The 26,602-nt window shown below is 33.4% G+C and overlaps 1 protein-coding gene across 1 annotated transcript; it reads left to right on the forward strand.

Annotated features, from left to right (window-relative positions):
- The first annotated feature begins 15 nt into the window (after window positions 1-15).
- LOC132732324 (lon protease homolog 2, peroxisomal-like) lies at window positions 16-22,358 on the forward strand. The gene is made up of 17 exons (XM_060718725.1): window positions 16-195; window positions 3,531-3,624; window positions 4,489-4,684; window positions 6,800-6,915; window positions 7,475-7,627; window positions 10,607-10,785; window positions 11,755-11,853; window positions 12,513-12,773; window positions 13,141-13,288; window positions 13,618-13,697; window positions 14,881-14,993; window positions 16,469-16,588; window positions 17,282-17,532; window positions 17,905-18,117; window positions 18,491-18,682; window positions 19,657-19,767; window positions 21,323-22,358. The coding sequence occupies exons 1-17, from the start codon at window positions 89-91 to the stop codon at window positions 21,425-21,427; spliced, it is 2,538 nt and encodes an 845-aa protein (XP_060574708.1). The 5' UTR covers window positions 16-88; the 3' UTR covers window positions 21,428-22,358.
- Window positions 22,359-26,602: the final 4,244 nt, after the last annotated feature.

Below are 26,602 nucleotides of genomic sequence, written 5' to 3' on the forward strand. Positions count from 1 at the left end.
GGAGCCCGGAATTTAGCCTTGTAATTATGCACGGATAACCTTTGATTTTTCCCTAAACTTCTAGAAAAAAGGTAAACAAACTAGCAAAATGTCAAATTCAATATCGATTCCGCGAAAGCTTCCACTTTTGTTGGTCGAAGATAATGTCCTCCTACCTGGATCATCAATGCGGATTCCCGTTCGCAACATGATTAAGTAAGTATTGATAAAAGTAAAATTTAAAAGTGTAGCTATTTCGGGTGAATACGCCGTTCGGATATAAAAAAAAATGAGATTTATGTTTTTAACATGAAACTGTTTGTAATTTCTGTGATCAAAAATATCCATATTGCTATGTTTTACATATTTTTGACTGAAGATAATGCATTTGATATAAGTTTAGGCTGGAATTTTATAGTACTTCTTGCAATTACAAGGGTCAAAAATAAGAATTTTATAGAACATTGCAGTCCTGACAGTTTTTAAGCTAGGACATAATAATATGAAAATGGCAAAGCGTCAAAGCGAGCTCGATTTACTTTTACTGTGAAATAGTATAAAAAAATCGTTCATTTTATTTTACATTTTCTGTTTTTAAACTCATTTGGTATTTTATAAACTGTTTCCATTTATTCTGGTTCTCTGTCCTATTATGGATTGGGCCTTGTAGAAGTGGCAGGAGACCAGTATATGCATCCGTTTTCAAACAGAATTCCTGGGCTTTTGTTGATATCCTATAATTCGAAAAGTTGTGATGTGTCAATTTCCCACTTCTAGAGAAGTTTTTAAAAGCATCACTTTCTAGCAGGTACTCACGTTACAGTAAAGCTTGCTTTACAAGCAGGCCCTTTGGGCCTGCTCTTCGAGCTCGCTATAATGAGACAAGAAACTGGGGTTAAGTGCTGCATTATCTTTTAGTCCAATAAGACACACTCACCTTTTTATGCTCCCCGAAAAAATTTCGGGGGAGCATATAGTCGTCGGGTTGTCCGTCCGTCAGTCGGTCCGTATGTTCGTCCCGAATTGTGTCCGGCCCATAACTTCATTATTTGAAGTCGGATTTTAAAACTATTTCACAGAAATGATCACCATATTGAGACGACGTATCGCGCCCAACATTTCGGTCGCTACTTTGAAGGTCAAGGTCACAGCATGACCTTGCAGCAAAATCATGTCCGGCCCATAACTTCATTATTTGAAGTCGGATTTTAAAACTATTTCTCAGAACTGATGACCATATTGAGACGACGTGTCGCGAGCAACATTTGGGTTGCTACCTTGAAGGTCAAGGTCACAGCATGACCTTGCGACAAAATCGTGTCCGGCCCATAACTTAGTTATTTATGGTCGGATTTTAAAACTATTTCTCAGAAATGATCACCATATTGAGACAATGTGTCGCGAGCAACATTTGGGTCGCTACCTTGCAGGTCAAGGTTACAGCATGACCTTGCAACAAAATCGTGTCCGGCCAATAAATTTGTTATTTGAAGTCAGATTTTAAAACTATTTCACAGAAATGATCACCACATTTTGACAACGTGTCGCGCACATTATTACAGGGCTCGAGCTTGTGGGCGATTCGGGCGAAATAGTCGCCGAATTCCGTTTGACTTCGCCGACATCCTACATGAAAGCGAAGATGAAGTCGCCCGATTTTATTGATCCATTATTGAAAATTACCGACAAGAATAACTTGTTGTGTGTGTTTGCTTTGTTTACCCTCGCCGCCGGAAAAAGGGACTGTCATGCATCTCAATCAACGCGAAATGTCATTAATCCGTTTGTTTACCAACATGTCATAAAAGTCTTATTAACAGACGCTCGAGGAACAATTAGACTCCGCCCACGGCGAGATTACCGATACGTGCGAGAAACCAATCGTAATTCACGTTTTAATCGAGGCGACATTATTAAACCAGTCATTAAATCGCTAACATACAACTACCCGTAACAATTATTTATGATGGACGGATCAAACGTCAATTAAACTTTCACTATCAAATGATTGTCAGAATTAAGAGGACCGCTCGACATATAACTGTAACGGTAATTTTAAATGAAAGTTATGATAACCTTTTTTGTAGACGAGTTAAATTTGATAAAATTGACGGCGTATTACACTGTATTTATTACAAATGAAGTTAAATTAAAGATCGTTTCTTTTGTTATCTACTTTCATTTTCTTTACAAACATAAGTGAATATGAATATAATGTCCGGCGCAAGGTTTTTAATAGTAAATCAGAAGGGAATAACTGTTAATCCACCCATGATATGATCCATGATAGGAATCAACTATGGCTTTTTTATCTTCATTTAATGCATGGTTGCATTACATGATACTCATTCTTATTACTTGTTTCAAACTACTTTTAAATTAAAATTGAATATTCTGTTGTAACACAAATCCAATTCATTTAATAATATATGTACAATGAGTCAACATAATTGCGATAACATACAACAAACATCGATAAATGAATCTCCTCACTTCTCCCTAAAGTCTCCCCACTTCTCCCTAAAGCAGCTGGAGGGAGAAGTGACTTCTCCCTAAATTTTGAACCTAGCTTGAGCCCTGTTATTTAGGTCGCTACCTTGAAGGTCAAGGTCACAGCATGACCTTGCAACAAAATCGTGTCCGGCCCATAACTTTGTTATTTGAAGTCAGATTTCAAAACTATTTCACAGAAATGATCACCATATTGAGACAACGTGTTGGGCACAGCAATTGGGTCACTACCTTGAAGGTCAAGGTCACAGCATGACCTTGCAGCAAAATCGTGTCAAGCCAATAACTTCATTACTTGAAGTTGGATATAACAACTATTTCACAGAGATGATCACCATATTGAATCGAAGTGCCACATTCAACATTTGGGTAGCTACCTTGAAGGTCAAGGTCACAGCATAACGTTGCAGCAAAATTGTGTCCGGTCCATAACTTCATTATTTGAAGTCGGATTTTTAAAATTATTTCACAGAAATGATCACCATATTGAGACGATGTGTCGTGTGCAACATTTTGGTTGTTTTTACACTTTGAACTTTGTCTGTGACATATCTCTGACACTACAAGAGGTATACCTGTGTCCAAAACCTATTAGGGGAGCATCACCCGGTTCAACCGGCTCTTGTTTCTTACTGTTCACCATGAAAGGGTATATTTTTGTACATAGTAAACAGTGTACATTAAAGAGATTAAAAAGATTTTGACTATTTGGTCATAACTTAATTTTTTGAAACTTTATCCTTCAATTTTTTTATGATAACATAAGCATTAAATAATTTAGATAGTAAGATAGTACACTTAACAATTGATCAGCTGTCACTTGTAAATAATTAAACTATTTGTAAATAATTTAACTAGTTAAAAAATACAAATATCACAAAGTTATTCATCTTACTGAGAAGGTAAGTGCAATAATACCAAATAATACAATAAACAGTCTTGAATTTGGTTGATAAAGGTAAGTAGCACATGCATTGTTCTTATCAAAGGTGCTGTATTAACTTACTTTAAATGTAATTTCTATGTATATTGTGTTACAGTATGAACATGGTAAAGAGCCACTTACTGAGCAGGAATACTTTGAGCAGTACTATTGTAGGAGTTATACCTAGAGAGCCAGTTGATGATTCACAGGTAAATCTCTGTCAGTATAACTTATCAATCAGACAAAAAGCAATAGTCTTATTTCTTAATGATTACACAAACCATTCCATTCTTTGACTTAATAGCTTTCCTTCTTTTATTTTTGTACTCATATAATACTCTTCTGTAAAAGCTTAGTCTTAGTGAGCGTAACCCAATAAATAAATTCCCAATGATTGATCATTGCTGTATTAGTAGATGGCACAAAATTTTCTTCACACATTTTGTCTGGAAGTTGTTGATGCCTAGGTATGTATCTGAATATTCATATATTGACAATGAATCATCATTATTATTGTCAGTGAAAAACTAAATTTCTAAATAGATAAATTCTCTAAATATCAAAAGCATGGTGATTATGATAATCAAAGTGTAGATGCACAGTGATGGTCTTTTAATACTTAAAAAACGTTATTTGGGCAACCCCTTGGACTTGCAAATTTGCAAAAAAAAATCTGAATCTGAAAAACATAAAGATACATATTTGATGATCAGTGGAACCTTGGCAAAACATGAAAATTTATGTAAGCAAACATAAATTGGCTGATAAACTGTTAATAAAACACCAAGACAACTTCTCAAATCCTATTTATGATTAGTTATTTGATGTTTTTAGTGGAACAAGGAGTGATACACATCCCAAGATTTAGAAATTTGGATCTTTAAGTGAATATACAGAATGGACCATTGTGCGACATTGATTTGAGTTCTTGTCATTAATTTTAAAAATTAGTTGAGTTGTAGAGAATCAGTCTGTTAATGAACCCCATGGTATTAAAGTATGTGTAAATACATGTATATTTTTATTAATGTAGCTGAATAGTAAATAAAGTAACATTATTATTTCCATAACAGACAGATGAACTGTCAGGCCTACATTCTATTGGAACAGCAGCTGTTGTTGTGCAGGTAACAGGAACAAACTGGCCCAGGCCATCATACACCTTGCTGGTTACTGGCTTGTGTAGATTTAGACGGGAACAATTGCTGCAAGAATCACCATTTCCAATAGCAACAGTGACACAACTTGACAAACTTTCAGATGATGCTGGTAAGATAATTTAGTTTACTGTTTACATGCTATATTATTTGCTATGGTTGGTACATGTATATCTATAGGCATTTTTGCTGTTTTTACATAATACTTCATTTGTTTTAGTTTCAGTAACATAAATCACTAAAGATATAACTTAAGTTATGACAAAACTTCTTCTTCTATGATCTAAAGCTTAGGATTGCTTGAGTATCAGTGACTGATTGTGTATAGGTTTCGAAAGGTACCTTTTTAGCTCTTGAAAGTATATATTTAGCTAGTCTCCTCACCATCCACAGTGTAGATTTAAGTTTTTAAGCAGTTACATATTTTATATCCTGTCTTCTTTATTACTTAAGGATTTACTGGATTTATGTTTCTTAAATTATTCACCCTTTAAATTCCATTAAAAGAGTTGTTACCTTTTCACTCAATCGTATCCATTAGACTATTACTCAAGGGATTTACTTCAAACAATGATCTCCCTCATGATACATAACAAGGCAACTGTATTTCAATAATTATTTTCTTTTTGAACTCTGAATTTCATGAAAAATTTGTTATTTTTCATGGAGCTTTTTCATTAGAACTTCTTTCTGTAAATATCTAACTGTGATTTATAGAATTTGGAAATTTATATTTTATTGTTAAGATGTTCATTATTATGTCTTTTAATTTATGTTATGCCTTTGTTTACTATAATTCATTATCAAGACAAATGAGCACACTGACACTTCTGACAGCTTTTTCTGTTCATGTTCATTTACTTTTCTGTCCCATATATCAATCTTATATTTCGTTTAGTCTGGAGGAAAAGTAAAAAAATAAAATCATCATATAATTTTATCAGAAAAAATTTATTTACTGTTTTATAATTACATTTTGTATTTTTAAAAGTAATTACAAAAGGAACAATTTTTTATTTTTACTTTACATGGCTTAAGAGTACAGATGTTAAAAATTATACATGTACCAGATTATGTTAAATTGTAAGAAAAGGTTCAAAAGTTGCGTTTATGAAATTTTCTTTCTTGTTCTGAATTTTAAGACAGAGTCCTAGATTTTAATCTCTATAATTAAATATCAAATCTAGGTCAATTTTCTAAAAATAGTATCTGTTTTGATGTGGTACATTTGTACCAAATGAGATGTACAACTTCATGTCATCACCTTAGTGCAATAACTGATTAACTCCTATTGAATTTAGAAGGTTTTATTTTGTTACTGCACTAAGGTGATGATGTATATATTGTTGATATATTATGTATACAAAATGATCTTGCAATGCTGTTACAAATGATTAGTGCAGTGAAGTTGACATTTATACTTGCTGATAAAAAAGTTATTTTCATTAGTAAAGCATCCAGAAACACAGAATGTAGATGAAATACGGTTAATACATGTATTAGTACAGCATCATTACTAAATGAAACAAAATCTGCTTTGTTACCTGTGACCTTGACTTTAAACTGATTATTCAACTAAGGGAAAGTTAACTACCACTGATAAATCAAGAATGTTATACAAGTTTTAAGTAAACATTGAAAATGGTCAATTTCTCCCTGTCTGTAACAAAAACTTTCAATTTCAATATGGATCTTGTGTGCAGTGATATATTTATTAAATTTAAATTTATTTCAAAATCAGGTCAATTTCTTTAAAATTACACAGCTTCTTTAAAGTGTAAATTTCCACATTTGGGTTAGAAGTTGGGAATCAAACACCATTATACCAGTAATCTCAGGACTGCTGCATTGTCTGTGACAGCTCTTGTTGTTTTATTAGACACAGATTATATTAGTGATGATTCCCAAACATTATCATTCTAATCTATTATGTCTGTATTGAATGAAGAGCTTTGGCACCTCTGCTACAGAGTGGTTAGATTCACTTACTGACTGATATGGGCCCGAATCCCTCCTGGAACTTTTAAGCTTTGGAAACTTTCATGTCAGGGTTGTATTGCCTGTATTGTTTGTGGAATTTCAGTGGTTCTACTTAATTACATAAAACCTGAAAAAATGCACAGGGCAGTTTGACTTAAATCCAAAAAGAGATAAAAAAGCGAAAGAACAAAAAACAATAGGATTATGTTAAATGTTTATGGTAATTCTGGTTATGTTATTGTTGTAGAAGATGATCTAAACAGTAATAGAGAGCTGGGAAATCTGGCTGAGAATTTTAGAGAGCAGGCATCCAAACTAGTTGACATGCTTGATGTCTCTATACCAGTCGTATCTAAACTAAAGGTAGTACATGTATAATCTTCATTAACTATTTCTCCACTTTCTTTCATATTTATAAATATAAAATATACATTTATATATTCAAAACTATTTGAAAAGATCTTGTCTTTAGTTAACTCAATTTACTCAATGATTTTCTTATAGATATCTGATGCTGAAACTGGTCAAATTTGCTTAAAGTGATTCATTTTTTTGATAGAATACATGAGTGTTTGAGAATACTCAAGTGTTTGATAATAACTGCAGGATTTAATTTAAATTGAATTATAATTGAAGGGATTAAATATGTAAGAAATTTCTTTTGAGGTAAAAATTGTGAAAGGTCCAGTATTAGCCTAAATGCAAAATTTGTGGTTATTTTGGTCTGCCATAATTGTTGCTAGTGCTGTACTAGTCTGGTTCCCTGCCTACATTTACTATAACATAGTATAAGGGGAAGGAACTCCAGACTAGTATAAGGGGAAGGAACTCCAGACTAGTATAAGGGGAAGGAACTTCAGACTAGTGCTGTACATGTTCAACAACATTTATGTAGATACATGTAATTTTTTTTGTATTACAGAGAATGCTAGAGAGTGTACCTAGCCAACATCTGCCTGATATCTGTGCAGCTATGGTTAAAGCTTCGTACACAGAGAAAATACAAGTGCTAGATGCTGTAGATCTTCTCGACAGATTTAAGAAAGCCCTACCTTTACTGATGAGGCAGATTGAAGTAAGTTTGAATCTTAACCTTTAACCTGCTTTGGGCAACTGTATTTACACATGTGACCAATGCAGACCAAGATCAGTCACAATTTGTGCCGTCTGCACTGTTTATTATTCAGTCAGTGTATATTTTTAGCTCACCTGTCACAAAGTGACAGGGTGAGCTTTTGTGATCACTTTTCGTCCGGCGTCCGTCCGTCCGTCGTCCGTCCATCGTCCGTCCGTCCGTCCGTCCGTAAACTTTTACTTTAAATGACATCTCCTCATAAACCACTAAGCCAATTTCATCCAAACTTCACAGGAATGTTCCTTTGGTGGTCACCTTTAAAAATTGTTCAAAGAATTTAATTCCATGCAGAACTCTGGTTGCCATGGCAACCGAAAGAAAAAACTTTAAATATCTTCTTTTAAAAAACCATAAGAGCTAGAGCTTAGATATTTGGCATGAAACATCTTCTAGTGAGTGTCTACCAAGTTTGTTCAAATAAAAGCCCTGGGGTCAAAATTGGCCCCGCCCCGGGGGGTCATTGATTTTCCCTATATGCATATAGTAAAAACTTAAAAAATCTTCTTTTAAAGAACCCAAAGAGCTAGAGCTAAGATATTTAGCATGAAACATGTTCTAATGGGTGTCTACCAAGTTTGTTCAAATAAAAGCCCTGGGGTAAAAATTGGCCCCGCCCCGGGGGGTCATTGATTTTCCCTATATGCATATAGTAAAAACTTAAAAAATCTTCTTTTAAAGAACCCAAAGAGCTAGAGCTAAGATTTTTAGCATGAAACATGTTCTAATGGGTGTCTACCAAGTTTGTTCAAATAAAAGCCCTGGGGTCAAAATTGGCCCCGCCCTGGGGGGTCATTGATTTTCCCTATATGTATATAGTAAAAACTTAAAAAATCTTCTTTTAAAGAACTCAAAGAGCTAGAGCTTAGATATTTGGCATGAAACATCTTCTAGCGAGTGTCTACCAAGTTTGTTCAAATAAAAGCCCTGGGGTAAAAATTGGCCCCGCCCCGGGGGGTCATTGATTTTCCCTATATGCATATAGTAAAAACTTAAAAAATCTTCTTTTAAAGAACCCAAAGAGCTAGAGCTAAGATATTTAGCATGAAACATGTTCTAATGGGTGTCTACCAAGTTTGTTCAAATAAAAGCCCTGGGGTCAAAATTGGCCCCGCCCCGGGGGTCATTGATTTTCCCTATATGCATATGGTAAAAACTTAAAAAATCTTCTTTTAAAGAACTCAAAGAGCTATGGCTAAGATATTGAGCATCAAACATGTTCTAATAAGTGTCTACCAAGTTCAAATAAAAGCCCTGGGGTCAAAATTGGCACTGCCCGGGGGGTCATTGATTTTCCTTATATGTGTAAATAAGCAAAAACTTAAAAAATCTTCTTTGAAAAAACCCAAATAGCTAGAGTTAAGATATTAAGCATGAAACATCTTTTAGTGAGTGTCTACAAAGTTTGTTCAAATAAAAGACCTGGGATCAAAATTGGCCCCGCCCCGGGGGTCATTGATTTTCTTTATATGTGTTTAGCAAAAACTTTAAATCTTCTTTGAAAAAACCCAAATAGCTAGAGTTTAGATATTAAACATGATTACTTCTAGTAAGTGTCTACAAAGTTTGTTCAAATAAAAGCCCTGGGGTCAAAACTGGCCCGGCCCCAGGGGTGTCATTGTTTTTAACTATATGTGTATAGTAAAAACTGAAAAAAAATCTTCTTTTAAAAAGCCCAATGAGCTAGAGCTTAGATGTTTAGCATGAAACATCTTCTTATGGGTGTCTACCAAGTTTGTGCAAATAAAAGCCCTTGGGTTAAATTGGCCCTGCATGTTGGGGGGGTGGGGGTTGGGGGGGCCTATATACAGGTGAGCGACCTCAGGGCCATCATGGCCCTCTTGTTTAATTTTCCCTAAGAATGATGATGTATGGTATTGTTCAGATTGAAAGATTGATCAGTCCATTTAAGATATGAGCCACGTCACGACAAAACCAACATAATGGGTTTGCGACCAGCATGGATCCAGACCAGCCTGCGCATCCACGCAGTCTGATCAGGATCCATGCTGTTCGCTTACAAACCCTATAGCAAGTAGTGAAACTGATAGCGAACAGCATGGATCCTGATCAGACTGCACAGATGCGCAGGCTGGTCTGGATCCATGCTGGTCGCCAACCCATTAAGTTTGTTTTGTCATGATGCTGGTCATATTTAGCAAAGTTTATGAAACCATGAAAATTGTTGTTATCTTTTTTACAGGAAACCAGTCAAGTTATGGTATAAAAGTAAACGAAATGTGTCATTATCTTGCAATACATTCTTATTACATTATTTACTGTAATTGAGTTTTAATCCTTAAAAAAGCTTTTTTGCATGCATGAAATTTTTACAAACAAATCTTGTTCTATACTCTACACTCAAGTTCAAGGCCACTGAGTTTAGTCTATGGTAAATAAGCCTCTATATATAGATGTGAATTGTGAAATAATGAAATGCCTTGGGTATATTTCATGATTGAATTGAAACTATGTTTAAAGCTGCATTTTATAAATTTCATAAAAACAGACATAGTCACATAGCTACATTTCATTAATAAATGGGTTATATATCGAATCCTGTTTTTATCTTGGGTGTCCAGACAATCAAAATGAGCTTTATTAGTGTACATGTCTGCAACCTCATTGTGGCGACATCGAAAGTACAGTTTCGGTTTACATGAGAAACTCTGCCTTTGGGACAAACATTGCTTTAAGTAGCAGTCCAAATTTAACAGTATATTTTAGCATTAAATAGCGGATGTTTTCATACAAATTAAAAAAATTTTCTTCTTTTTTTAAAATTTAATGATTACACTTTTGTGAATGACAGGCACTGTGAAGTTACTATGGTATAATCTTTTTTTGCACACCCAAATTAGATGGGAAAATGCTATATTTGCCGGGCACAACTACATGAAAAAATGTATGCATATTTTGCAGGGGCTGAAGTTGTTACAGAAAGCTAAAAAGGATCGAGCATTGGTAATCAAGGACTCTCGTAAGGAAGGTGGGCGGCCAGGAAATATGAGACGTATATTCCGTGGTAAGATGAAGATGGACATTGATGATGATGATAATGAGGATAATGATGAACTACATGACCTTGAAGCTAAAATAAAGTAGGTCACTTCTGTAATTAAAAAAGTATATACTAGTATACATATAGATAATTGACAGATAGCTCACATTGTTATAAAGATAATCTCTAATTTCACAATCCATTTTTTCACACAGAAAATGACATGGATTAAATCTTATCATTTTCAAGATTTTTTCTCAAAGTTCAGAGTTTTTTTTATGCCACCTCTGACAAACTGGGAAGCATTCTGTGATGGGATAGCCTGTATGTCCTTGTCTTATAGATAAATTGTAAATGAATAATCTATTGAATATGTAACTAAGTTTGTGCATTGCCCATGATCAGTAGAGGACCTCTATTGATTTTGAGGTCATCAGGTCAAAGGTCGCAGTGACCCTTTTCATAAAATCAATGTTTGATCAATTTCTTGAGAAGGGATGAGCCTAAGTTTTTAATTCAGGAGGCATATGGCCAGTGGAAGACCCCTTTGGATCTTGAGGTCATGCACAAAACAACTAAGAAGTTACATTGTCCATGACCAGAAGAGGACCCCTCGTGACCTTGAGGTCACTCAATCAAGGTCACAGTGATATTCAAAGTCCTTGTCTAATTAATAACTAGAGTTTCTTCTGTCATAAGTTTGTGAAACATATAAATATATAATTATGAGCCGTGTCATGACAAAACCAACATAGTGGGTTTGCGACCAGCATGGATCCAGACCAGCCTGCGCAGTCTGATCAGGATCCATGCTGTTCGCTATCAGTTTCTCTACTTGTAATAGGGTTTTTAAGCAAACAGCATCGATCCTGATCAGACTGCGCAGAAGCGCAGGCTGGTCTGGATCCATGCTGGTCGCAAACACACTATGTTGGTTTTGTCATGATGCGGCTCATATATTTTATTTATCAATATTACACTTGCCTTTTATGAAGAATACTTAAGTATATAAATATTTTAAGGACTCATGAGTGCTATTATTACAAAGGAGTATGATTTTATATTTCAGGCAAGCAGAAATGCCTGACCATGCACATAAGGCAGCAATAAAGGAGCTGAAAAGATTGAAAAAGATGCCTCAACATATGCCTGAACAAGCTATGATTAGGTTACTAGAATTTTAATAAAATTAAATCTATTTGATTTGTATTAAATGTATTCATTATTTTCTGTCAAAACAAGTAGAATGTACTAGAGATTGGCAATGTAAATTTCTAAGGCTTCAGACAAGTACTTTTTACTACTATTATTTTTACATAGTTATGCCCCTTCTTTTTTTTAAAAACAATTATTGTTTCTAGACGATAACTCTTTTACAAAGCAACAGATTGTAATAATCATTGGTACACAAATAACACACAAATAACACATGCAAAGTTTAAGTTTGGTTTCAGACTACTCATATTTCACATATTTAAGTTGTTGGGTGAGGTATGAATCACCTCTAGTCATAGCTCTAGTTTTTCTGTTACTATACTACTATGAGTAGTTACTGTTACTGTTTCTTTATTACAATACTGTTACTTACTTAAAACAATAATTGAGCCGCGCCATGACAAAAGCAACATCCGCACAGTCTGACCAGGATCCTTGCTGTTGGCTTACAAACTCTTTTACAAGTAGAGAAACTGATAGCGAACATCACGGATCCTGATCAGACTGGGCGGATGTGCAGGCTGGTCTGGATCCATGCTGGTTGCAAACACACTGTTGGTTTTGTCATTGCCCAGCTCATATGTATATGTAAATTTTATTTATGTTATGCAGGAATTATTTGGAACTAATGGTTGAGTTACCATGGTCTAAGAGCACCAAGGATTCACTTGACTTGAAACAGGCTAGAAAAGACATGGATGCTGACCATTTTGGACTAGAGAAATTAAAGAAAAGAGTGCTTGAATATTTAGCTGTCCGACAACTTAGGAAGTCGCTAAAAGGTCCTATCCTTTGCTTCATTGGACCACCGGGTGTAGGGAAGACAAGCGTTGGAAAATCTATAGCTCATACACTTGGCAGGGAATTTCACAGGTATTTAATTTTGTAGTTACTTCATTATTTCATTCTGTGATTAAGTCAGATTTGAAAGTAATTTAGTTTATACAAATTTATTTTAGTTTGATTGTATTGGAAGCTATAAGCTTATTGAAACACTCTTGAATCCATTCCTGGAAAACCAACCAGTTCTAAGGAATGAATGTTAAGTTTCTTGTTCAAAGAAACAATGGCTTGCCCCAACAGGATTTTCACCCATGCCATCAGCAATCCTTAGATTACTAGTCCTACAGGTTAACCACTTGGCCATGCCACTTATCTTAATTTAAGTGCAAATGGTTCATACATTAAATTTCGTTTATTTTATTATGATGTAAATGTATTATTTTCATACTGTTTCTAGGATTTCCCTCGGAGGTGTATGTGACCAGTCAGATATCCGAGGTCACAGGAGAACTTATATTGGTTCAATGCCTGGTAGAATTATACAGGGGCTTAAAGTGAGTGGGACAAATAACCCTGTCTTCCTCTTGGATGAAGTTGACAAACTGGTAATCTCCCTTGCATATTCTAAAATTCTACATATTCAACACTTCTAGAAAACTTTTGACTGCAATATGGCATAGTATCATCAGTTGCAGTTTAAGTACCTGAGTTGTTAGCTTGGCATTATATAACTTAAACTGTTTATTCTATAAGTAATAAAGATTTTTGACAGGCAGCCATGCTTCTTTGATGTCCTCTTTTATATTGATATGTTTATCAGTGTTAAAATGCTAATTTGATTCGTGCTCTTCCACATATATAATTTCACTAATTTTTTATATGTATACAGGTAATTATTTGATTAGTATATTTATATTTGAACTATGATTGACAGGGTAAAAGCTTACATGGTGATCCGGCAGCCGCCCTACTTGAGGTCCTAGATCCAGAACAGAATAATACTTTCACTGATCAGTATCCTTGTTATATTGTAACATAACTATATACCAATGGTAATTATTGAAACAAATGTTGTTTGTATGTCAGTATGGAAATCTGTGAAATATGGATAAAATACAATAGAAACTAACCTACTTGAGTAAACTAACGTAGAAAAGGCATAAATAAACAAGTCCTTAATTTGCATATACAGTTGAACTTTGTTCGCTCGAACTCAGATCGCTTAAATACCTCCCTTTGCTTGAACTCATTGACCAGTTCCGTCAAAATTCCTATATAATATATATTGTTCTACCTGGGATCGCTCAAACTCTCGTACCTGATCTCTGGTCCCTTTAGCAGAAATATAGTTAAAATCACAACTTTTCGGTCAAACACAAAAAGACAACAAAAGTTAAGGGTCGACATGTTCTAAATAAGTGACAGACGGCGACACATGCTTTTAAAACCTCGTGATTGTGATAAAGGCAATTAAGGTTTATTGATACAAAACTAGAGGTGTTGAAACCAATTTGTTTGTTATGATAATATTGTTTATTTGCCGTCTTTAGTAACTATAAAAAGAAAATAACTCGTGAGATAAGTGAAATGTGCAAAAGCCAAAATAATAAACATATAAATATATTTTAAACATTGTTCATCAAGTTTGGAAAATGGTTGCCCAATCGTACTCAACCATTTACAATATGCATGAATATAGATTTACATAGTGTACCATCAATACTGATTTGAAAACACTGGGATAATAATTCTTAATATTTAAAAGTAATGACGTTTCGAGGAACTGATGTAACAACAAACAATTATATTGAGGTATTTATCATTCGACGGATGCAAGCTGGAAAACATTTATGCCTATGTCCTATGTGATAATAGTTCAACCCCGATTGGCTCGAACTACCAATATCTCTCGAACAAATTTGCACAGGCCCTCCGAGTTAAAGGGAATGAAGTTCGACTGTATTAGGCTATACATGTACTAGTCTTGGTGAATAAAGGTACCAGCTTTTGAAGTACATAAATTGAGTATCTTAGCAACATGAGTGTAAATTTACATTCTACACTACTGCTTCTGAACAGAAAAGGTCATATGGTTGGGGTATCTGTGTCCTGGGGACACATTTCCAGTTTTAAAAATGTAAGAGTCAAAGATACCTATCTTTGTCTGGTTTTATTTTTCCTTAACTATTTGTCTCAGTTATCTAAACGTGCCCTTTGACCTTTCCCAAGTTCTATTTATAGCTACAGCAAACAACATGAACACAATTCCACCAGCCCTTCTAGACAGGATGGAAGTTATTCATGTTCCAGGTAGTACATGTATATAGAGGATATTTGTTTGTGTAAATGTGTGATTGAAATAGGTTTCACCTAATGAACATTAGATGTATTACTTATATACTTCATGTAGCTATTCCACATTAAAATATTTTAATACATGTACTTGTACTTGATATCTAATGTTTTATTAATCTATTATTCTGTTTTAAATAAGATCTTCCAGTTCCAACTAAACAACTACTGTAACCCAATTTATATTCCCGAATACAAATTTTCGCGTTTTGCCGAGGTCGTACATATTCGCAAATATTAATTTGCGCGTTTTCTTGATTTCCGAAAAAAATATTCGCGGATTTGAAAGTCCAATGGGGCCGTAAAATCCATTAGCCGACTATTAATCTTCAATAATTAAGGTCATTATTGGTGTCTTAAATGGAATTAACAATACGCTAGCCTTATATTGTATTGGTAAGTGAATTGTGACCACACTTCAGCAAAACATTTTCTCTATATATGTACATGTACGCATCGTTCGTCTTCATTTCTAGAAAAAAGCTGGACTTCTAAAAAAAAGTGCGAGTACTTTGTATGCATACTGTAAACTTAGTATAGAAGTGTAAATATGAAGAAACTTAAAACTGACACATGCTCCGTATAGTACCCTATACGGAACGTGATTGACAATAGGCCTACTAGTATTTCATAAACTGTATTAAAATGTGGATGTTTATTTTAATTGCTATATTGACATAGAGTTCTTTTGATATTTATAAAATAGTAGTAGTTTACCTAGTTTGTGTTTTTATTGCTTTATGGCAATATTCATAACAATTCATTACTTCCTAACAGGTGCCCGTAAAATTCGAATATATCCGGTCGAGTAGCTTTGCATGAACAACGTCTAAAATAAAAAATTCTCTCCAATTTATTCGCGAAATCATGCTGACTTATTCGCGCAAACAAATATTCGCGCTTCGTGGCCATCCGCGAATAAAGCGAATATTAATTGGTCGCGAATATTTGTTGGGTTACAGTATTTTAATCAGCCCACTTCAAACTGTTTGCTATACACCAAAAGTGAAATGATGTCCTAATTTTGTAAGTTGGTCATTCAGCCAAACTGATTGCTACCATGTTTAATTTACATCCTTTACTATTTTGCGTATAGAAGTTTACATTCACTTTCTTTGATATTGAACATTTAAAATTTACAGGTTTGATAATTGGTATATTATGAATCATCAATATTTACAGTGAAGTAGCGGCATGGCCGAGAGGTAACACGTCTGTTAAGTTATCTAAGAATTACTGACCGTGTGGGTTCAAACCCTGTCAGGGGCAAGCCGTTGTTTTTCTTGAGCAAGAAACTACATTGATTGCTTAGTACTGGTTGGTTCCAAGAACGGATTTGAAATGTTTTAATAAGCTTATTGCTTCTAACACAATCAAACTAAAATAAATTTATATAAACTAATATTTATAGTTATTTGATTTATGAATGACAGGTTACACACAGGAAGAGAAAGTGAACATTGCTGTTCAACATCTTATACCCAAACAGTTAAAGGATCATGGACTAACACTAGAACAGCTCCAGATTCCTGATGACAGTATTAAAATCATAAGTAAGTCTTCATTTTGCTTACCATAGTGTTCCATTTATTTATATTGACCTGTCTGTGTGCTAGTTCAAAAGTTCAAGCATTAGATTTGTAATCAAGGGGTGGCAGATAAGATCTTGTGGCAACGGAAATTAGTTAATGGCAATTGACCTTGACATTGAGTCTAATGGTCATTTGTCTCATACTGCTGATTCAGAAATGAGGAATTAGTTGTTGGTCGCTTGCTGGGAAATTTGTAACTGCTGGTTAGTTATCCTGTTTGTTTGATGAACTGTCGAGATATGATGAAAAGTGTGTCAATATATGCATATAACAAAAAAGAAACAACAACAAAAAAACCCAATCAAACAAGGCTTAAATGAGCTTTAAGTAACTTATTAGGAGATCAGAATGATCTGTTTACTATGTACACTATCTTCTTTGATTTGTTTGATCATTATATTCTTAACTGTAACCTGTACAATTAAAAGCTGTTCCAATAATATAAACTGTAATACTTTTATGTGATTCAAACTTGTCAGCTGTAGGGGCAAATGTTCCAAAACTAAAACCTTAATTTTTGTAACAATGATATCGTTCTTTAGTGAAACCTTATACATGTACATGCTTTAATTGAGTGTCATTTTTTGTAACATTTTCAAGTTTGGTGTATTCAGTGTCAATTGTATTTTCTCTCACAGTAATATTTGCAATCAGTTTCTAGATACACAAGGGAGTCTGGAGTAAGAACCCTCGAGAGGAAGATTGCAGGGTTGTGTCGAGCAGTAGCAGTAAGAGTTGCTGAAAGTTCGTACCAGACAAAACGTGACAAACTGGACAGTCAATACTCAGAGAAGGATATAAAGAATGATAAGCTAAAGGACATTACCCACGATGCATCAGCTCTAGCTCATCCTCCGGAAATGCCGATTGTAATTGATGAAAGTGCAATAGAGGACATACTTGGTGTAAGACATCTTATCTATTGTTAAGCAATTTTCAGTGCATTTTTCAGTTGATATAACAATAAATCTGATTTGTTGTATGTCTAAAGCCATTTATCCTGGACTCTTGTTTTCTCAAAATGATTTATGTTGAAATGTTGGCGTTTACCTAATGAAAACTTTTAAGTACTAATGCAGGATCCACATACATATAAACCTAGTAAGTAACAGTCTGTCTATGAATACTGAGAATATTGTAAAACTTACCAATGAACAAATTAATTTATAGAAATCTTTAAAAAACACATGAGGATTAGCTCTGAGGTTGTTGTAAAACAGTTTTCAAACTGCATGTATTGTTGTACATGTATGTATATATATGGGTCTTGATTTCAGCAAGCAATGTATGAAAGTGAAGTTGCTCAACGACTGATTCACCCAGGAGTTGCTGTAGGCCTGGCCTGGACACCAATGGGTGGAGAAATAATGTTTGTAGAGGCTTCATGCATGAAGGGGGAGGGGACGCTGACTTTGACCGGACAGCTGGGAGATGTTATGAAGGAGTCTGCCAATCTTGCCATGAACTGGGTGAAAACACACGCTAGAATGGTATCTATACTTCATTATATTATTTTTGCTAAAGAGTTTTATATTTAAATGATTCTTTTATTTATAAAAATATATTTTCTGTGATAACTAATAAAATATAGATGCAATCTGGTATTTTCATGTTAAATTTTAATAATGAAGGATATGAATATGTCCAGTATGGGGCATTTCATTTGTCAGATTCCAATATTAATTCCGACCAGCTTGTCTTTCTCTGCATTTATTAGGACATGTTTCCCCTTACTCTTGATTGCCTTACTCTTGATTGTATTGATGTTAATTTGACTATTTCAAGATGTAGAAGCAACAGAACTTTAAAAAAAATTGATGAATTATTTTAAAGAATTGTGTATATCTTTTCATTTTTTAACAGTTTCACTTTGATGAGAAGGAGATATCTAAGATGGACGTACATATACATTTCCCAGCTGGGGCTGTTGGCAAGGATGGACCGTCTGCTGGTGTTACCATAGCAACAGTGCTGGTTTCCCTCTTTACCAAACATTGTGTACGTTCAGATACAGCTATGACAGGGGAGATTACTCTCAGAGGAATTGTCCTGCCTGTAAGTGCAGAGTTATTTTTCTTTGAATAAGTTTAAGATATTTTGACTAAAAGAATTTTAGACTTGGCCTTTCAAAAGATTTGGGTTAATTTGTTTAAAGCAATATTAAGAATATATTCTTTATGGATGGAAAGACCATTAGATCTCGGGATATTTATGTTTGGTCTCTAATGTAAAGGGACTCCACTGAGGTCCAAAAGCTTTAAAACATAGATTTGAATTGTTTTACATTTATCAACTTTGGCAATTTAAACGTAAAAAACATTCAAAAGAAATATAAGAGGAATTAAATTGAAAATCATATTTTCATGCTGTTTGCCTGATTTAAAGAGTTGAAACACTTTTCATTTTGGGGTCATCTTTCACAGTTAAAATAAGTGAGCCAATGATCTGTTATTTTAAAGTAATATTTCTTGAGATTTGTTTGATATCAGAGATATAGCTGACCTTAAAGTGATGTTTATGTTAGTTACAAGTTAACTTGTTCAGGGGCATGCTCTAAGGAGTTTAACAAATACATATGTCATGTGTTCTGTTAAATTTTGAAGGATTATTAAAAGGATTTGATTGTATGAAGTTGATGCTACATTTCTCAAATTTAAAGACCCTTGTTTAGTGAAATCTTTAACCTTACTTCTAAATATTACTATTATTCATTCATATTCACCTGACAAATAAATGATATTATTTGTTAAATAACTCGTTTAACTCTTAACCTGCTAAATTTCTTAAATGGACTTATTCAGTTTCCATTTTGGAACAGTCCATTATCAATTTTAGGGGATATCAAGGTGAGAATTTGAATTTGCCCAGCCAACAGTTTGAGCCTGGTCAGACTGCACGGATGTGCAGGCTGGCCTGGCTCTATACTGGTGGCAAAGACTAATCACTTTCCCCTTCAGCAGGGTAAATGTTAACTAAAACAAGATTGGAAATGTTCATGCCAGACTTTGTTTTATATTTTTATTGTTCAGGTTGGAGGTATAAAAGAGAAAGTGCTTGCTGCACATAGAGCAGGTATCAGGAGAATTATCCTACCCAAGAGGAATGAGAAAGATTTACAAGAAATTCCCAACAATGTTAAGGTAAATTATTTTCCCTTTCCAAACATTGTAACTTTCTTAATGCTAATTAAATTAATCATAGATGGCCTGATTTGCATACCTTTTAGATACATATTTTGTATAACTTTATCACACACCACTTTGTAAAAATGTTGTTACAAGGCCATGCATATATATTTGATGTGACGTCATTTGCGTAACACAAACATAGCGTAAAGATGTGCTAAATGTTAGCATTACAATATATGCGCATCCATGAAAAAATGATTCTTTTTTAACTATAAACAGTTTCTTATTTTTGGTATGTGATAATTAAAATATTATAATCATGTAGATTCAATACTAAATTTATTGAACTAGCCAGAGACTCGCATAATATGATTTTATTTTACTCGTCCAATAAATTTAGTATTAAATGCACATTCATTCAGTATTCTGTATACCTGCATATCATTGTTGTAACAATATTTCAGACAACAAACAAAAACAGTTAAGTTTTTCATTAAATTGGAATGAGTTATATTTTAAGTTTAATTTGTTTGTTTAACTTTTTAGCTCGACTATTCGATAAGAATAAGTAGAGCTATTGCAGTCACCCGAGCGTCGGCGTCGGCGTAACCACTTATGTTAAAGTTTTTGTAATAGTTCAAATATTTTCAAAGTCCATTGACATATGGCTTTGAAACTTTGCACACTTGTTCACCATCATGACCCCAACCTGTAGACAGGAGAAGGTAACTCTATCAAGCATTTTGACAGAATAATGCCCCTTTTTCGACTTAGAATTTATGTTAAAGTTTTTGTAATAGTTCAAATATTTTCAAAGTCCATAGACATATGGCTTTGAAACTTTGCACACTTGTTCCCCATCATGACCCAAGTTTTTGCAATAGTTCAAATATTTTCAAAGTCCATTGACATATGGCTTTGAAACTTTGCACATTTGTATAACATCATGACCCCAACCTGTAAACAGGAGGAGGTAACTCTATCAAGCATTTTGACAGAATTATGCCCCTTTTTCGACTTAGAATTTACGTTAAAGTTTTTGTAATAGTTCAAATATTTTCAAAGTCCATTGACATATGGCTTTGAAACTTTGCACACTTGTTCACCATCATGACCCCAACCTGTAAACAGGAGGAGGTAACTGTATCAAGCATTTTTTTTACTATCAAGCACTAAGAATAGTCGAGCGTTGCTGTCCTACTGACAGCTCTTGTTCTACATTCTTTTGCTAATGTTTTATAAGAAAAAAATCTGTAATAAGATAAATGCAGAGTTACTCAAAACAACTAAATACAAACCTTTTACAAGTTTTCCAAAGAAAAATATCAAAGTTTCCATAGAAAACTTTGGTGAATATTGGCTTGTCTGGGCAGGAAGGTGAATACAATTTCTGAAGGTATTTCAACCATTTTGCCAAGAACAGTTGCCACAGGGTGCTCTGGTGCATATTATTTGATCATTTTTTGCACAATAATTGCCTTTAGTTTCATCTATATAATATTTATATTATCAGTAAAAATTAAAGAAAAGTTCAAACCAGGTTATAGATTATTTTTATATATTCCAGGGTGAGTTGTCATTTATATTTGCTGTGGAACTAGAAGACGTGTTGAGAGCCGCATTTGAAGAAACCCTTCCATCCCTGGAACCAGCTGTTTCAAGCAAATTATGAGTCCATGGGAACCAGTCATTATTTCAAGCCACATCTGTGATCATTTATACCAAAAGGATAAAAAATTTATCTGGAAAACTTAATTTAACACAATCAGTGCTAATAAAATACATTTTCATTTTGTGTATTTTCCAACTTGAATTATCAAAATCTTTGTGTTAATAAATGATACTGATACAGTTGCAAGGTAGAGTGTTCATTAGCTCGAACATGATAAACTACATGTATATAAAACATGAAAGTATACCTTAAATTACGCAGATATATTATTTGTGATAAGATAAGTGTGTTTGTGTTTACAATATTTACAATATAAAAGTAATTTACTTTAAATATTACCATCAATTGCATTGATGACAAAATATGTATTTTTTATACTTCTGCTCTGTGTAGATTGATTGAGGTAATTGATTTATGCATTTTGTAATCAAATTAAAACATTAAAATTTTCATTTTATATAAATTATGTATTTAATTAATTAAGAATATTAAGTTACTCGATGTGTAGTCACTATCACTAATCAGTTTAAGGTTTTGATTTGCACTATGCATGAACAATCAGTGAGAAATACTGATTTAAAATTTGTTGATTGTGCAATTTTTTATTACTATGTATTTGTATTTGGTATGTAAATATTCAATGTGTAAACAATTAAAGAGTCTATGATTTATACTTTGTCTAATTATGTTTGTTAAATTGGAAATTTGTACTCTAAGACTGAATGGCTGTTGAGAATAAAAATGTAAATTGTGTTTTTTTCTGTTTTAAATGAAAGGATATCATTACAAAAAAGTATAATCATTGTAGCTTCATTGATTTTTGATTCATTTTTTTTAAATTTGATATTTCTAAGTTCTTACAATGGAGCAGTACTTAGAAGATTTTGATTATAAATGATAATAATTAACTGTTAATAAATGTAAAAAACGATTTTCTATTGTTTTGATATATATTACTTTAAATGTTAGATGTTTTTACATATTTTTATTATGCCTGCATTCAAAGAAGTGGGGGTATATTGCTTTGCATTTGTCTGTCCGTTGGTAAATCAGTTCATATACCAAATGAATTTTGATCAATATCTAAAGAATGCTTAGGCCTGGGAACTTCAATTTTGGTGTGGGGATTGTTCATGATCAGAGGATGACCAGTATCGTTTTTGGGGTCTTTAGGTCAAAGGTCAAGGTCAAATAGACCTTGAATGTCAAAATGGTTTCCAATTAATAACTCAAAAACTCATGAGACTTTGGTAAATTGGTCATGGCCTGTAGATGACCCCTATTAATTTTGGGGTTAAGGGGTCAAAGGTCAAGGTCATATTGACCTTGTAGGTAAAAGGGGTTTCTGATCAACTTGACAACCTATAGGCCCTTGGCTCTCAAAATACATAGGTGCTTTGGGTTGGCCAGTATATGACTCCTATTGATTTTTGGTTCAGGGGGTCAAAGGTTAAGTATGTCAAAACAGTTTCCTATCAATAACTCGACAATTCATAGACCCTTGACCTTCGAACTTCACAAATGCATTTGGTCAGAAGATGACCTCAATGGATTTTTGGGGCAGGAAGATGTCAGTGCACAACTGACTTGTTACTAGTCATGACCAGTATATCCCTATTGTTTTTTTGGTCAATATGTCAAAATTCATACTGATAACCTGCCTCAATCACAATGCTGGCTGATCGATTTAAGGGCGGACAATACATGATTTTAAAAATTGTTTCTGATCAGTATCTCTGGTATTTTTTCATTAAGTTGTTTGGCTGACTTACCAAGATAACTAGTAAGAATGTTCATAGAATATCTTGCAAGATACATTGTTTCTCTGTTACAGGATAATATTGAAATAGTACTACCTTAAACCTTAGAAGGGATATTAGAAATGATTTCTGTGCATAGATCTGTCCCAATTTTGTCCTGAGTACAATTCCAAAAATATTTGAGGGATAATCTTCAAAATTCAAACTGTCCAAATTTTGTCCTGAGTACAACTCCAAAAATGTGTGAGGGATATACTTCAAAATTCAAACACTGAGAATATTGAAAGAAAGTGCAGTGTGCAAATACAATAACCCAACCGTGCTTATTTTAGTGTTATTTCCTTTTATCAGATTTACTTGAAAAAGTTTGTTCGGAGCATAACTCCAAACTTTCTTCAGTGATTTTCTTCAAACTAAATACGCTGATATAAACAAAAAAATATATTGCATTGGCGTTATTTGTTATGCTTACCTTGTCTTCGTTGATTGCTTCTTTTCCACTTACTTGAAACTGTACTTAGCATCATCATAACTACAAAGCTTTTAACGATTTCCTCTCACCAAATAAAATGTACGAAAGTGCTCCTATAACCTTTAGGTAACTTCTTCCCGTCGGAAATTAAGCGTGTGTAATATGGCTCTTGTTAGTCTTACCAGAGGGGCTATGAGTTGATTTACAAATGGTATTCTTAGACACACTTTATATTACATGTGAACTGTCAATGTTACCAAGTTGGCAGATTTGACACTGAAAGAAGGGAGATGTAATTTTTTTCAAGTTAAAAATTAACATACAAAAGATTTTTTCTGAGATATACAAAGTTCTGACGCAAAAGAAATGCATCCAGTAACAAATAAAAAAAAACTTGTATCATTGTACTAAATGGTGAAGGGGGTATATGTATGTATCACATTGGTGTGTAGTTTTATATTGATTTTTATTATCTTGTCACACACGTTCTGACAAATAAAATGTGTTTCTTTACCTTCTTAAATACCTTTGTTCCAGTATGTCAAACATGCTGAAGTTAATAATTGTTAACGGATATTTATACATTGTAAGCTATAAATTAATCATCAGACTGGTATAGTTCTTTGTATGGTCTGCAAATAGAACACGTATTAAACACATATCCATGGGTGCAAGTTTTCAGGCATGTGCCTGAAGTTCAGGTTTTTTATAACCCTGAAAGCACTCTTTTACTATATAAAACCAATAATAATAATGGTAAATTCAGAGTTTTCAGGTTTTCTGATATTTTCAACTTTCACCCATGCATATCTAATGGAGGAAGGACAATAACACTTGTTACGGTTGTAAACTGGTTCCCATTCTTTTATAACATGCTGTGTTAAAAACGGTATTCTGACAGACCGTTCATTTATACAAATATATTTTCTTAATTTTGCCTGTATTAGTACCACAGCCTTGGGTAAACAACTATTATGGTTGAGTGGGCATTAACCGCTCATTCTCAATAAAACACAGCATTTGATGTTCCACTGGGTAGCTCTTATACGAAGGTTTTTCTTGAGGTCAAAATGTCGTAAGAAAGGTGGCTGCCACTTTGTCTAATAGGGACACTCTCAGTTTTACATTTCTATCTGTTATTTTTCTTTAACAAGTACCATTAATGCCTTAAAATGTAACATACGTTACTGTCGCCACCTAGAATTTTCAACTTTGAAATTGTGTTTCAGAAAAATAAGTTCCAGAATAAACGAAACATGTGCAATATGTCATTGCTGTGTGTATATGCACTTTGATTATTTGTAAAAATTATATTTGACTGTTAAAATCTCATTGGTATAATGAATGATCAAATGTCGCCAAATGCATATAAATAAATAGTGACAAACCTAAAACAATAAGAAGTGAAACCCAAATTACATAATTGAATCGATGCATGCTTAATAATACAGCATATATATAATTATAAGTAAAAATAAGCTTGCAGCCTCTCAAATATTATTCTACTTTCGGAAATTTTCATTTTTTATTCAAATCTTTTCAACAGCACTTTAAAAAGAAACATACGTTACCATTATTTAAGAGCCAATCCATTCAAAGAAGAATCCAAACAAGAAAGAATATTAACATGTGTGTAATTCTGATATATTAACCACAAATTATGGCGGCTTAAACGGTCTTGCGTCATTTTTAACCCACTTTCAATGTAAAAATGAAACATACGTTATAGAAACATACGTTATCAACTTTTTAAAGTAAGTTTATCAAAAGAGTAATTGAAGTCAGAAAGCACGTATAACATCAACATTAACTTCTATTTGACATTAGTAAGTAAATTTTGTTAACTTTGGTCGTGTTTTTACTTGTTTAAGTAACCACAGTGAAACAAACGTTACTTTTATCAAACAGACTTTATATTGTTTACACATGCATATATAAAAACATAAAGTCGCATTTTTATGACAATAGAATGATGTGCATTTGATTCCTAACTAAAAAAAGTCGAGTTTACATGTAAGTTTAAATTCCGTGATAAAGTTCATAAATAAGCGAGTGTGAAACATACGTTACTCCAACTTACAATTCAACTATTTTTGAAAATTAAAGATAAAGTTGGGATAAGCATGCCTGTTAGTAACGGTTACCTTGTATTAGATGTAAGAAGACACAAAATTGTTTTTACAAAGGAAAGATATGTTAATAATATGTTGATGTACCAGCAGAAATGTTAAAAATATATTACAAGATATTGATGTTCTCAGCAACAACTAATTCGTTTCTGCAAAGAGCTTACTGGCCGTATTTCATTCTATATATAATAATGTTAAAATAATATCCATAAAAATAAATTATTTTACAAAAAATAAAATTGTTTTCTCAACCTTTACTTGCATTTGAATAAAATGAAACATACGTGACATCCTATATGGGGATAAATATCGAACTGTTTAGTACTAAATTTTCCAAATATTAAGAAAGTGGAAAGTTGAATATTTTGAGGAAAAAAATTGCTAATACAAAAATTGTGTATGCATTCGACCTCTCATATATTATATATGATATAAATCCTTTGAATGAAGACATAAAATAATCATTTTCAAAATTGACTATTTTTGCTTTCTACGAATATTTAACTTTGAAGAAATTAACTGAAAATTAGCAAGGTACCAAACTTCTTTGAATTTTCCTGGGTTAGAAAGTCCCTCTAGATAGAGAATTTACAGATTTTGATATATTTTACAGACATTTGTTATTAATATGCAGCCATTATGTTACATCATTAGATCTGAAATCTACGTTACCGAAGAAATACAGTGTCATTACCGAAATAAATGCCATCCTGTTATATCATAGTTTCTTGTTCAAAATATTTCTGGCAAACTTGCAAAATACCCTAAACATTTACTTCAGCGATAAAAAATGGCACAATGACAACATCAAATT

The sequence above is a fragment of the Ruditapes philippinarum genome, unplaced genomic scaffold, assembly GCF_026571515.1.
Source record: "Ruditapes philippinarum isolate M1 unplaced genomic scaffold, ASM2657151v2 ctg864_1_1_1_1, whole genome shotgun sequence".
Taxonomy (NCBI): domain Eukaryota; kingdom Metazoa; phylum Mollusca; class Bivalvia; order Venerida; family Veneridae; genus Ruditapes; species Ruditapes philippinarum.